This window comes from Desmodus rotundus, chromosome 1 (genome assembly GCF_022682495.2).
Source record: "Desmodus rotundus isolate HL8 chromosome 1, HLdesRot8A.1, whole genome shotgun sequence".
Lineage (NCBI taxonomy): Eukaryota > Metazoa > Chordata > Mammalia > Chiroptera > Phyllostomidae > Desmodus > Desmodus rotundus.
This window is the reverse complement of record NC_071387.1, coordinates 16,517,778-16,532,561: the sequence shown is the minus strand read 5'-3', so window position 1 is coordinate 16,532,561 and position 14,784 is coordinate 16,517,778. Positions and strand designations below refer to the sequence as shown.

The window sequence follows — 14,784 nt, the reverse complement described above, 5'->3', positions numbered from 1 at the left end:
ATTTTCTAGTAAGTGCTGGGTTGTTAACATGTTATCTCATTAATGCTTATATTAGTCCTGTGAAGTAGGTATCATCCCCATTCTACAGATGAGGAAACTAAGGCTCAGAGAGTCGTTGTAACTTGTTTTGGCCACACAGTTGTTGAAGGATCAGTGGGGGTTTCTGACTCAAATTTCTCTACCTCCAAAGCCTGCTGCCCTTTTCTGTTGTATTTAAAACCAGGGCAAGCAGGGATTCAGAGTAACTCTTCTAACCCCGTCTCTCTACCTTCACTTACGATCCAGGAACAAGGGCTCATTCCCACAGGCTCTGTGAGCTCTGTGAATCTGAGGAGGTGTCACAAGTGTCCAAGGGTGTCCCCTTGACTGGGGACTGGCATTCTTGACCTTGCCCTTGGCCCGGCTTTTCGCAGGTTTTCTACGTGGTGGTGTGGGCCAACATCTACTCCACCAGCCAGCTGTTTGCCCCGGGGAACCACTGGGTGGGTGTGCTGCTCGTGACCCTGGCTGCGATGAGCCTGACCCTGACTCTCATGCTCATCTTCGAGAGGCACCAGAGGAAGGTGAGATGTCCCGAGACCCCAGCCACGCCCCCTGCAGAAGGGCTCTGTGGGCAGGAGGATCCCAAGTGAGAGTTTTCTCTTTCACCCGCTTCAACAGATTGCTCCAACCTTGGAGTTCACACTGGCCTACGTGCCCAGTGACTGAAAGAAATTAAATCACATGTGTGATTGAATCTTGTCTTTCCTGTCTAGTCCCTGTGGGTTGTTTTTCTGGAAGCAAGCCGTGTTCTGAGAGAGCATGGGAGGTGGGAGGAGGGCACCAACAGCCAGTATGTGTGTGGCATGTGTGTGATCACTTAGTCCTTCCACACACCTCTACACCTGGGTGCTCAGGAGGGCTCTGAGCGAGGAGGGGCTACTGAGTGCCAGGAGCCTGGGGCTGAGGGTTGAGGGCGGTGGGTGGGTGCTGGCTCCAGACTCTGTTGACAGCCCTGTCTCATTTAACTCCAGCAGCACCTTCTGAGGCAGTGAGTGGGGTGGTCAGAGAGTTAGGTTCCTCTGCCTGATCCCACTGTGAGTTGCAGAGCAGGGGTTCAGAGCCCTCTGATTCCTGATCTCATTCACATAGGAGATTGATACCTCCTGGCTTATGTGGGGTTCACTAATTGTATTCTGCTCCTTTACTGTCGGTCTTTTGTTACTTGTTGCACGCTTCATATGTGGTTGATCATCTGTTAAATGCTTTATGTACATTAACTCATTAAACCCCTCCAGTAAATCGCTGGGTAGTCTTTCATGCTCATTTTACAGATGAGGAACCCAAGGCTCCAAAAGGCCCAAGGACTAGTCCAAGGCCATGCTGGTAATAAATAGCAGAGCTGGAATTCAAGGCCAGGACGCTTAGATTCCAAGCTATGTTCTCAATTAATACCCGGCACTCTTGGTATTTCCTGGGTGCTGTAGCAGATTGCCATAAACGTGGTAACTTAAAACAACACAAGTTAACTACCTTACAGCCTGCTGCATCCTCTCTGGAGCCTCTAGGGGAGACTCTGGTTTCCTTGCCTCCTCCTGGAGGCCACCTGCATTCCTTGGCTCCTGTTTCCTTCCTCCATCTTCAAAGCCACCCGTGGCAGGTCGAGTCCTTCTCACATCTTTGACCTTGAGTCTTCCTGCCTCCTCCTCCCGCGTTTAAGGTCTCTTGTGATTACACTGGTCTGCCTGGATAATCTGGGGCAAGCTCCCTATGTTAAGGCCAGCTAATTTACCATGTTCGTTCCATCTACAGCCTTTATTCCCCTTTGCCATGTAATGGAACCTATTCACAGGTCCTGGGGAGTAGGACTTCGGATCTTGAGTGGGGGGTGCGTTATTCTGCCTGCCACACCTCTTTCCAGTGCTTAGAAAGCTCCCCAGCACCTGGCACGGAGCTGGACTTTGAGATCTTTAGCAAACACTCTGCTCTTGTGTGACCCAGGAGCAGAGGGTGGCCTCTGGGTGTTGGCAGATGTGGCCAGAATTTGGGGTATGAGTTCCATTTAGTGCTCGTTCTGGAAAGATGTTTGTTTGGCTTTTGCGAGACAGCTGAGAAAATAATGCCGCCTTGGATTTGTTGAAGATTTCATGGCTTTGCGCTTCACCTATAAAAAGAAAAATTGAACTGGCTGTTCCTGCAGCAAGGAACTTCTCTTGGGACAGGGGAAAAAGCAAGGTATTTTCTGCTTCAGCAGGAGCAAGCGAAATATGTGCACCTGGCAGGTGGGTCAAGGATGCAGATGTAATCAGTGCTGTTCAGGGAACTCTTACTGTGGCCGCCTCCTTTCCCCCCTTCTGTCCTTGTTCAGTCGGTATCTATGAAGCCCCTGCGAGTACCAGGTAATGTGCCAGGCACAGGGCACAGAGATGAACAAGACCTTGCGTCTGTACCCATGCAGGTGCGGCATGGAGGCCCCAGGTAGGCAGTGGCACTCCTGTCACCACTGTTTGCTCATTCAGGGAACCCCTTCAAGGTCCTTTCCTTCCTAGCAAAGACTACCACTTAATGAGCACCTGCTATGTGCCCCGACTTTGGAATCTGTATCTATGCCCAACAACAGCCTGATGAAAAGGCAGGATACCTGTGCCATTTGCTAGCTCTGCAACCTGGGGTTAGTTATTACTGGACCTCCCAGGGCATTAGTTTCCTCATCTGTAAAATGGGATAATACTTGTAGTGTCCGCCCCACAGGTTGTTGGGAGAATTAAATGACTTAATACATGCAAGTGCTTATAATCGTACCTGGTATAAGGTAAACGCTCACAAAGTGTTACTCTTACAATTACTGACTCTGTTGGCCAGGGAAGAAAAAAGCTCAGAGAGGTTAAGTAACCAGTCCATGGTCATGCGGCCTCCTCAGGTCTTGTCTCAGCTCAAGGACCTCTTCCTCTTTGGACCCCTTATCAGTCAGGACCATGCATGTTCTCCTTCCAGACCGTTATCATTCTTACTGCGAGTGGCCTACCTGCCTCAGGTAGCACCCTTCAGAGCCTTAGCGCTTTGCATACAGTGCCTTGTTTTCGCCTTGTGTGGGGCAGTTATAGTCTTTCTCAAAATGGGAAGGTTTGTGAAGGCAGGCACACTCCTGTCTTGCATCCCCTACAGAATAAAGCACATTGCTGAGGCATGTGGGAAGTTCCTAAAGATATTTGTTTGTGGCCAGTATGGTGCAGTGGAAAACAATGAGTTTTCTATTCAGTATCATCATCATAATGATATCATTGCCTGACATGTATTGAGTGTTTATTCTTCAAAGTATTCTAGGTGGATGAACTCATTTCATCCTTATTATAACCCTTATTGTAAGGGAATGTTAGTATCTCCAATTTGAGGAGATGAGAAGATGGGAGGCAGAGAGATAGTAATTTGCCTCAAATTATATAGGTAGTGAGAGATGGAGTCAGGATTTGAACTCTTGGTGATGCAGGCTGCTTCTTCTTTTTTTAAAATATATTTTGTTGATTATACTATTACAGTTGTCCCATTTTTTCTCCCCTTTATTCCCCTCTGCCATGCACCCCCTTCCCACCAGCATTCCCACACCCCCCTTAGTTCATGTCCATGGGTCATACATATCAGTTCTTTGAATTTTCCATTTCCCATACTGTTCTTAACCTCCCCCTGTCTACTTTGTACCTACCAATTATGCTTCTAATTCCCTGTACCTTTTCCCCCATTCATCCCTCCCCCTCCGCACTGATAACCCTCCTTGTAATCTCCATTTCTGTGATTCTGTTCCTGTTCTAGGTGTTTGCTTAGTTTGTTTTTGTTTTTTATGTTCAATTGTTGATAGTTGTGAGTTTGTTGTCATTTTACTGTTCATAGTTTTGGTCTTTCTCTTAGATAAGTCCCTTTAACATTTCATATAATAAGGTCTTGGTGATGATGAACTCCTTTAACTTTACCTTATCTGGGAAGCACTTTATCTACTCTTCCATTTTAAATGATAGCCTTGCTGGATAGAGTCATCTTGGATATAGGTCCTTGCCTTTCATTACTTTGAATACTTCTTTCCAGCCCTTTCTTGCCTGCAAGGTTTCACTGGAGTAATCAGCTGACAGTCTTATGGGTACTCCTTTGTAGGTAACTGTCTCCTTTTCTCTTGCTGCTTTTAATATTCTCTCCTTATCTTTAATCCTGGGTAATTTAATTATGATGTGCCTTGGTGTGTTTCTCTTTGGGTCCAATTTTTTGGGGACTCTCTTGAGCCTCCTGGAATTCCTGAAAGTCTATTTCCTTTGCCAGATCGGGGGTTTTTTCCTTAATTATTTTTTCAAGTAAGTTTTCAATTTCTTGCTCTTCCTCTTCTCCTTCTGGCACCCCTATCATTTAGATGTTGGAATGTTTCAAGTTGTCCTGGATGTTCTTAAGCCTCTCCTCATTTTTTTGAAATCTTGTTTCTTCATTGTGTTCCAGTTGAATATTTATTTCCTTCTTCTGTTCCAAATCATTGATTTGAGTCCTGCTTTCCTTCCCTTCACTGTTGGTTTCCTGTATATTTTTCTTTATTTCACTTTGCATAGCCTTCACTTCTTCCTCTATTTTGCATTCATACTCAATCATTTCTCTGAGCATCCTGATGACCTGATTACCAGTGTTCTGAACTGTGCATCTGATAGGTTGCCTATCTCCATGTAGCCTAGTTCTTTTTCTGAAGTTTTGATCTGTTCTTTCATTTGGGCCATATATCTTTGTCTCGGTGCACCATTCTGGATGATTGTTTCTTCTTTAACTCCTTGGTTGTTGGACTTCCATACGGTTTGATTTTCTGGCAGTTCTGGTTGTTTTTGTTTTTAAATTTGTTGTTGTCCTTCTTTTGGTTGTGCGAGGAAGCAAAGCCTATCTACCTACGCCTCCATCTTGGCTGCAAATCTGGCGATGTATGCTTCTGAAAGGGTGAACAGCCCTTGCAGATGTTTTAGGCAAAACAAAATATAATCATCTCTTAATTTTCATAACAGTGGCATTCCTGGAAAATTCACTGTATTTTAAACCTGTTATATTTAAACAGGTTTAAACAGGCACTTTAGGTTTACATGTTCAATGGAGTTAGGTTGGCCCATTGGAGAATTATAAGTAGATTTTTCACCTGTGTTCTCACTCAGTGTACATTTTAGTCCAGGTTGGCTGGGAGACAATTCCTGTGTGGGAGTGTCTCATGGGACATGGCCTTCACTAACAGGCATGCGTTCAACATCCCTGGCCCTTGTCCCTAAGTGCCAGGTTTGCCCATCCCATCCCTATGACCATCAAAAGGGTCTTCTTACATTTCCAAAAGCTCCCTACAGGGGTCCTGATGTTTAGAAAACCATTGTCCTTGAGTGAACTGCCTTCTAATGGCATCTGAAAGCCCTTGGAGGGGGCTGTCTCTTTCCCATAGCAGCACTTTGGACCCTGACACCCTTCTTCTCCCTAGCCTGCTTAGCATCTACTTTGTCAACTGAATCTACAATGATGTTGGTTTGGGTGGGAAAAGAAGGAAACAGAGTTGCAAAGTGCAACCCTTTGCTGAGGGGCCAGGCACTGTGCTAGGTACTTTGGAAAGTAGGTGCCTTATAGACAGAGTAGGTGCTTTACTTACACAATAATTGCTCACCTACCTTCTCTCTCCCCCCATCTCCCCTCCATCGCCTCTCCTCCTGCAGATGCCTATGGCAGCTGACTGTGTTCCAGGCACTGGCTTGGGTGCTTCACATGCACAAACTCAGTAAATCTCCCCACGTTCCTAGGAGGCAGAGATACTCTTTATCCTTCCTGTACAATTGAAGACAGCAAGACCGAGGGAAGGAACATAGCCTGCCTAAGCCACACTGCCAGAAGTAGCAGAGCTGGGCTTCACCCCAGGGCTGTCTGCCACTATGGAAATGATTGTCTCAGCAACTCCACAGTCCGATTTCATAGTGGGATGGGTGTGTCTTGAAGAAGAGGATTGTCCCATGGTGTCTAGGGTGGGACAGTGTATGTTCTTTCCAGGACCCAAGAGCTCCCTGGCAGCATAGAGAACTGGCCACAGGGCTGATGTTTGTCTTACAGGCCAACACCAACACAGACCTAAGGCTGACGGCTGCCAATGAAGCCCTGCTGGGACACCGGGTGCTGTTGGGGGTGACGGACACGGTGGAAGGCTGCCAGAGCGTGATTCAGGTACTGTGTCTAAGGGTGACCTTTCCCTGAGGGCCCCCTTTTGGGCTGGGCTGGTCTGATGGGGAGTGGGGGCCCCACATTCTCCCAGTCTGCCCAATGTCTTGCAGAGTCTGCTAATGATATGGTGTAGGCAGTCCTTCTCTTCTTCCTTGCTCCAGCGTTCCTTCCTGGAGACTCTTCTCTGGGTGGTAACCAGCAGTCTAGCACCTCCGAGGCAGGCCTGGAAGGGAAGCTCAAAGACTGTCCACGCCTCATTCCTCATTCAGCATTGACTCACCAAACAGATGTGGCCTCCTCTGTGCCAAGCACTGAGGGGCCCATGCAGGGCCCATGCAGAGCTCCGGGAGAAGCAGGTCAGATCCCAAAGGCATTGTCTGCCGGACTCCGTTGATTTCTTTACCCCAGAGACAGTGGGGAGATCTCAGCTGACTGGTATGAGGTCACACAGTGGGTCTGGAACACAACTGAGCTAGATGAGCCCCCGGTCTCCTGGTCCTGGCTGGGCTCCCCACGTGGGGTTGCTAAAGCTTCTCAGCATTGCATCTGCCTTCTCACCCGCCACTGCCCCTTGCCCAGTGGGCGGGTGGCAGGGACCTGGGAAGAATCTCCTTGTGCACATCCGTTCATCCCACAAATATTTACTGAGAGCCTAGTATGTGCCAGGTTCTAGGTACTGGGGCTGCAGCAGAGAACAGACACATGCAGATCCCTGGGTTTATGGAGCCTAGCACACCTGAGGTGGTGCAGAGTGAGAGGGGAGCTTGACTGACAGCAAGGGGTGAACTTGATAGCATCATAAGATGGCTGGCAGTTCAGGTGTGACATACAGACTGAGAGGTCCTTGGGTCTGGGGGTCTTCTCAGCCTCGTTTGACCTGGGATCCTCTTTGTGGATTGGCACATAGCTGTGACTTGGCAAGTGGATGACTTGTGAATGGACACATCTTTTAAAATAATTGGGTTCTTTCAGTTTCAAAGTAGTATTTTTGGGACGAGGTGATACAATAGCTTGGATTTTCTTTAAGACCATCGAGATGGGTGGGGTTGGGGGTGGTAAGTGTCTGGGTGAGTGACGGGGGGGGTAGAGAGGAAGCAAGAGTAGTCATGAGGTGGTGGCTGTTGACCCCAGATGGGGGCAGCTGGAAGTTAGTGACATCGTTTGCTCTACTTTTTTGTTTGTTTGGAAACTTTCATAATGAAAAGTAAAAAAAGAAATTAAAAAAATGTTTCCTTGAGGATGAGACAATGGGAGGGGTTAGTTGGCAAGAGGGATGTGGCCTTGGCTCCCATGGGTCAGTCCCTGGGAGGAGGGAGGCCTGGGATCCAGAGGAAGTGGTCAGCGACTGGAGGTGTGAGACATGGGCTCCCAGTTTCTTGCAGAACTTGGGTGACATATGCCAGATGTGGACCTGACAAGGTGATGTAATGTGTGAACATAGAAGATTTTGGCCCGGCTAAGTTTAATCTGGCTTTCTGGGGGCTGTTCAGGTTGTGGAGGAAGGGGAGGTAATGGTGAGGTGAGGACTTTTCCCCCTGCTCCCCTCCCCACAGAGCCACCCAGGTTGATGACCTCTGACCTGGTAGGGGACAGCTCTGAAGAGTTCACTCATTTGCCTGTTGGATTCCAGACAGAAGGGCACCTGGTCCCTGAAGATGAAGGTGGTAGCCCTGGGTGGATCTGTGATGTCCAGGATGGTTTGGAGTCTGTCAGATGCTTACAGACGTGTGGGAGGTGGGGCTGCAGCCACTGCGAACGATGCCCTCAGAGCCATCTTTCTGTCAGCTGTGCAAAGGAGACTTCCTCATGCACGGGGACCCTGGGAGAGAGCAGAATGGCATGTTTCCACTAGAGACCAGAATAAATCCAGGGGTCTGCAGAAGGAAGGACCTCTGGCAAGGAGACAGGAGGTCGATGACCATCTCAGGGACTGGCTTTGAGCCTCAGGGCTCATAGCTTCCTTTCTCCCCAGCTCTGGTTTGTCTACTTTGACCTGGAGAACTGTGTGCAGTTTTTGTCTGAACATGTTCGAGAAATGAAGACTAGCCAAGAGGTAAGATACCCATAAATGAAAAACAAACAAACAAACCCAGGAGACCGAATTGTATAGATTGCATCACTTCCATGTTGGGAAATGTCTAAGGAAAAGTTACTTAGAAGGAGACCATCAATGTCAAATCAGTGGTTGTTTCGCTTGGGGAATTAAGCCTTTTTAACAAATCGCATTTTAACCAATCTCCTTTTTAACTATCGGTATTTTCCGCATTTCCTATAGTGAGCATATATTTATTTATTATATATAATAATTAATAGTAATAATAATAAAGAAGCTGGTAGAGGAAAGTACCATGTGGTTAGATGACTTTCACTTGTTCAAAATGCCTGCCTGCCATTTATGAGGAAGATCGTGGAGCTCTTGCTCTGACTCCACAGATGAGGAAACTGAGGCTCTGAGTAGTCCTGTCACCACCGACGGGCGGTCACAGAGCGGGTTGGTGATGCCCGGTTTGGGCCCGGCCCTCCTGTCTCTGAGCCCTGGCCTCCTCCTCTGGGATCAGCTTTTTCCTGGGCCCTGTAGTCAGTCTTGAAATCAGGATTGTGGTTTAGCCCTGACCTTGGCCCAGTGGCTTCTTTATGGTGTGGGGCAAGGCCTTTGAGCTTCAGTTTGCTCATCTGCAACTTACGGACAAAGATATCCACGACCCAGGCCGCTTTGAGGAGCCAATGAGAGCTGGGAAGGAAAAGTGCTTTAGAAGCTCTTAAGGGAATTTCCCCATATCTCCAGTGTGGCTCAGCTCCACCGTCTCCCGAGGTCAGTGTCTGAGTCTGTAGAAGGCCCGTCCCTCCTCTGTGGGTCTGCACCTCAGACAGCGACTCGGCCTCCCGCATGCCGCCCAACTTAGGACACCTCCCTTACTCCCTCTCTGTGTCATTTGCAGTCCTTGCTGAGAAGCAGATTGAGCCAGCTCTGTGTTGTCATGGAGACTGGGGTGAGCCCCACATCACCGCCAGAGGGGCCTGAGAACCTGCTGGAGGACACTCCTCTCCTGCCCAGCAGCCCTCATCCCACAGACAGGCCACTCATGCAGACCGAGCTTCACCAGCTTGTTCCTGAGGCGGAGCCAGAGGTAACCAACCGCACCTGGGCTGGTAGGGGTCACCTTTCATGGGATATTTGCATAGAATCTGAGTGGGGGCCTCAAGGTGTAAATTTGAGGACACATGGCTTTATTGAGTTGGTAAAGACCATACAGACCCAGCTTACTAGTTTTCAATATTTTTCTTTTCACCCCAGCACTTTAAAAACTAGTTTATAGGAGTCATTTGCTACTCACTTGGCTCCCCAACACCCCCTTTAAAAAATATCTTGGATATTATTTTTAGTAGTTCTACTGGATGTGTAGTTAGTTGCGTGTTGATGGATCGTAATTGCCTACCTAACCATGAACATGTTGATGAATATTTGTGTCATTTTTAAACCATTTTATCAATCCATCCATCTACTTGAATTGCAGTTAGATATTTAAATCTTATATGCATCTCTGTTGAATTCTAGTTCCTCCAGCCCCAGAGTTCTGTTGGTCCTACTAAGTAAGCTCTCTGTTGGGTTTGACCAAATGCCGGTAGACCAGAAATCTGATGTGTTTGTAGCCTGTGCCACCTACCTGCTTCTCACTATGAGGACAGACCCACTGTCTGGGAGACCTGTAGCGAGGGTGACCTCAGGCACGATGTGGTGCAGGAGAGCAATGGCATTTTCTTTAATGCCAACAGATCTGGGGGTTAAATGTCCAAACCAGCCCAGACGTTCCCTTTTGCACTGGTCGGGGAGGGGGGGGGGCCTGCAAGTAGAACTACTGCAAGAGAAAATGACAAATACATTAATCTCTTTCCTTGAATCCCATTGACTTTTCTTTTTTAAGAACACAAAAGATTGCTGAAGTCGTGTACTTTATTGTGGCATGCATGTCTGGGTTTATGCGAAATAGCCTATTAAATATAATGGGTCTTTTAAACTATTTTTTCAAATTCATTCAAATCAATAGTAATACAATTTCCTGCCATGAATATCAAATCTCAGTGTGTGTGCACATGTTTTTAAAGTAGCTGCCCTGATCACTTAGCGAGGGAAAAAACATAATCAATGCCCAAGTCTCGGCATGGGCCAGGCTGTTGTATTTCAGTGGGAAACCAGCGCCCGTGAGGAATGGAGAAATACTTATAATGACCTTTCACATTTTAACAGCTTTTAAAAAAGTATTTCGTTTATTCATTTGTATAGAAAGGGGAAGAGAGGGAGAAAGAAAGGGAGAGATACATGGATGTGTGGTTGCCTCTTGAGTGCCCCCTGCTGGGGACCTGGTCCGCAACCCAGGCTTGTGCCCTGACTGGGACTCGAACCGGTGACCCTTTGGTTTGCAGGCCAGTGCTCAATCCACTGAGTCACACCAGTCAGGGCTTCATAGCTTTTTTTTTTCATTATGCATAAAATTCTTTAGCATACCTTCTGAGGATGGGATTATTTTTTCTTCTCTGGTGGATAAAATAGCTTCAAAGAAGTCAACTGACTTGCCCAAGTTCACAGAGCAAGGGAGAATGTGGCAAAGCCAAGACCAGAAGCCAACCCTACTGATTCTAAGTAGGCCAGTTTTTATTTGTCACAGCTCTCTGTTTCTTAGGTTATTGATTTTAGCGTACATGAGCGAGAAGACCAAGCTGAGTTAGTAAGTGTTAGGCTCATTGAAGTTTTTAGTATTTTCTAGCACAAAAGGTAGCTATTTTCTAGTACGTAGGAAACACAGAAGCTACAGAGCTAGGTGGGAGTTCCTGCCTTTTAAAACTAACAATCATGGTAATGATATCGATGTCATTTACTGAGCACTAGGTGCTAGGCTTTCTATCCCTTAGCTCCTTTAATCCTCACCCCAGCCTAACCAGGGAGGTGCTGTGATTTCCCCTCTTTTACTGGTGCAGAAACAGGCCCAGCAAGATGAAGTGACTTGCTCAGGGTCTGTCACAGGGTGGCTGAGCCGAAATTTCCACGTGGCCTTTTGATTTGAAAACCTGTTCTTACTCACTGACTCTACCATCATAAACAGCCTGCTGCAAACCACACCCACTCTCGTACATTCACACTGGACACAAGTACATGGTACGGAAGACCTTCAGCGCCACACGTCAGGAAGCCTTTCCCTGGAATTCCAGCTGCCAGACCAGCGAGCGCACCTTTAGAGCCCGCTGCATTAATAAGAACATGTGTAAATCCAACTTCTAAAATTCCAAAATTCCTTTTGGGTGTTTAATTTTTCTCATTGCAGTAAGATACATAATGCAAAGTTTACTGCCTTAATCGTTAAGTGTACGATTCAGGGGCAGTAAGTACAGTCACCTTGTTGTGCCACGTTACCACCGTCCGTCCCTGGAACTTTTCCACCTGCCCAAACCGAAACGCCACACCCATTGAACACCAGCTCCTCCCCCGCTATCGCCTGGAAACCACTGTTTTTTCCTGCCTATGCATTTATTGCTCTAGGTACCTCATATAGGTGGAATCATACCGCATTTGTCTTTTTGAGATAAATCCAGTATTTATAAGCGAGCTCTTAATGTGGTATAAGCACTTGCCTAAAGCAATCCAGCAGGTACCTGGTATGGATTGAAGAGTCACGCCATCGTGGGGGTGTTCCATTCCTGCCCACCCCCACTTACTAGTGATTTTCTTCAAGTGTGTTTCCTTGACCTCATGGATTTTACCAGCTCACAGACATTGGAAATTGGAAACCGCATGATTGGCTGGGATAAATCAATGCTAAATTCTCCAGCAATTTGAGGCTCCATAGATTTTTTTGTGCATATTATTATTGCCTATCAGCAGTTAGATTACCCCCTAGGAGACGAGGAAACAGGCTGCAGAAGCCCCATAGTGTCATTTGCAGTGCGGGGGTTCCAGACCAGACCAGGCATCTTCTGAGGGCCCCAGATGGAGGCCTGGCCAGGTTCATCCTTCCTAGTGAGCATCACTGCTGGCCCCGGGGTGTGAGGGCAGCTTGGCTTCCCCATGTGCATTAGCTGCTGTCTGTGTAGCTCACTCTGCTTCCCTGCCTATTCCAGGAAATGGCCCAGCAGCTGCTGGCAGTGTTTGGTGGCTACTACATCCGGCTCCTGGTGACCTCCCAGCTCCCTCAGGCCATGGGGACACGACACACAGACTCTCCAAAGGTCCCATGCCCCTGCCAACTCATAGAAGCCTACATCCTGGGCACTGGGTGCTGCCCGTTCCTGGCAAGGTGACATAGGGACGAAGGTGCTCATCTTCCTCCAAGATGGAAGGTGAGAAGTCAGCGAGGCCTCAGGGGCCCACGGTGGCCTATGGCGAGCACGAGGTGAGGAGAGAAGCATCTGGGGCACTCTGAAGGGTGTCAGTCATGCCAGCAATGGGGTGTCATGCTTACTCCAGGACCTTGCACAAAAATGGCTGTTGACATCCCCTGATGACCCCTGTCCTTTTCTGAGGCCATGGTTGCCGAGCTGGGCCAGCTACAAGCTACTCTCCATGCTGCTTGGAACTGTGGGCTTGGATGGCATGGGCCGCTCTGCCAGACCGCCCAGCAAATGTGAAGATGACCAGACTGGACTAGACGTGTCCACAGTCTGGTGTCAGATGATGCGCCTACCTCCCACCCCTTGTGTCATCCGGGGAAACGGAGGCCCTGGGAGGACGCTGCCTGTGTGGACTGGCCTTGGGCCTCTGCAATGACAAGCCTGCCTCTTCCCAGTCTGAAAAAATGAAGTGAATTCTCAGAACATTCTTTTTACAGCTTTCTCCTCCGATTCTTACGGAAAAACAGAGGTACCTGTGCTTGCTGTCTGCTTGTATGCAGGCTTCCAGGGGACAGAGGAAGGAAACCAATGACACATGGCTGTCAGTGGGACTACTTGGAGAAGACACATTTTGTCTGACTTGAGGACTTTCATTCTAGGGCATGCGTGGTTGTGGTTGTGGTTTTGTATTGCAGATGCGGAGTGACAGCCATGTTTTCTGACACTGTCATTGTACTGGAGTGAAGCGTCATCTTCATGGAGTTCCGTGAAGAGCTCAGAGGAGGCTTCCAGGTTCTCTGCTCCTGAATAAATTTGAAGACCCATGATTCCATAGGCCCAAATCCAAAAGCTCTAGCCTGGCTCCCCAGTCCCCAAAATCTGGCCTTCATCTGCAATTTGCCTTCATTTCCCACAAAATAAAAAGTTTAAGTTGAAACCTTTTGCTGGACTGACATACCTACTATTCCTTTCTATCTGTTGGGCTCCTATGCATGCTTCAAAGCCCAGCTTTACTTATCCCAATCTTAGGAAGCTTTCCAGCACAGCCAGTTCTGCTACTGTCTGCCTCCTTTAAATTCCTGATGTAGCTGCTGCCTTTACTGATGTTTTATTTTATTGATTCTGTTTTCCTGTGCACATGCCTGTTTTTCTAGCTAGACTATAAACTCCTCACGGAAAAAGACTACACCTTATCTTTGTGTACAGCCTGGTCCTGCTAAAGAGTATTTAATTGCTTTGTCATCTCCCTCGTAGCTTTTGCAAATTGCTCTCTAAAATCAGCTGAGCCCTGGCTGGTGTGGCTCAGTGGATTGAGCACTGGCCTGTGAACCAAAAGGTCGCTGGTTCGATTCCCAGTCAGGGCACATGCCTGGCTTGCAGGCCAGGTCCCCATTAGGGGTGCATGAGAGGCAACCACACATTGAAGTTTCTCTCTCATTCTTGCCCTCTGTCTCAAAATAAATAAATAAACTCTTAAAAAAATAAACTCAGCTGAATGATGAGGTTGGCACAGACCTGGGTTCTGGCCCTGAACTGTCACTCCTAGCTGTGTAACTTTGGCTGCTCCCCAGTTTAACCATGTATATAAAGGGTAGATCGGATGACTCTTAATGGCCCTTCCAAAGCCAAAGTTATGGGAACTTCCAGTTTTTTCTGCTCCATTATAGCCCTTGGCCTGCCTGTCTTTTATGACTTTACGCACGCATAGAAAGATTCTGTAGCCCCGCGTGACTGAGGTGCCTGAGACCTGATGCACCTTTGGACAGAACCCTGGCCTAGCTAGCAGGAGGCCTGGATTCTCATCCCAGATCTGCTCCCTCCTAGCAGCGTGATCTTGGCGAGGACACTTAACCTCTCTGCGTATCAGTTCGCTCCTTCATGAGCAAATGGGTCCGGTGAACGTGAAATGTAATGATGTGGGTGACTTACCTTGTAAAAGGTGAGTCTGACCATCGCTTTCTCTGTGCCAGAGAAGAGAAATCGTTTGCAGACCAGCCCTTGGGAATGGCTGTGTTAGGCATTTCTCTTTAGCCAACTCTTAGGGCAGCTTTGCTTAATGAGAATTATTCATGGAGGTGATTACGGCCTCTGCCACCGGCCACAGAGGCAATGTGGGCCGGGAATGTGATCGGTAGAAGCCCATGGTTACCATCCAACCATGAAGTCCTGGCCAGAGTGGTAACAGAACAAAAGTGTGTGTGTTAAGTGACAGAACAGCAGTTTTCCCGTTTTAAGGCTTAAAGAGCCCTCGTGTGTTTTTTCCTGCTTTTTCCTCTTCCGTTT

General features: G+C 47.8%; 1 protein-coding gene across 7 annotated transcripts in view; it reads left to right on the top strand.

Moving 5' to 3' along the window:
• TMEM268 (transmembrane protein 268) overlaps positions 1–13,667 on the top strand; it is a 28,368-nt gene extending 14,701 nt beyond the window's left edge. For 6 of the 7 annotated variants that reach the window (XM_045196861.3, XM_053921329.2, XM_053921335.2 and 3 more), the window contains 5 exons: positions 414–563; positions 6,073–6,183; positions 8,153–8,233; positions 9,120–9,308; positions 12,292–13,667. In XM_045196861.3, the coding sequence (XP_045052796.2) occupies positions 414–563; positions 6,073–6,183; positions 8,153–8,233; positions 9,120–9,308; positions 12,292–12,471 (711 nt within the window). In that variant the 3' untranslated portion in view covers positions 12,472–13,667. The remainder of the gene's footprint in view (positions 1–413; positions 564–6,072; positions 6,184–8,152; positions 8,234–9,119; positions 9,309–12,291) is intronic. The other variant, XM_053921353.2, reaches the window with a different exon arrangement.
• The last annotated feature ends 1,117 nt before the right edge of the window (positions 13,668–14,784 follow it).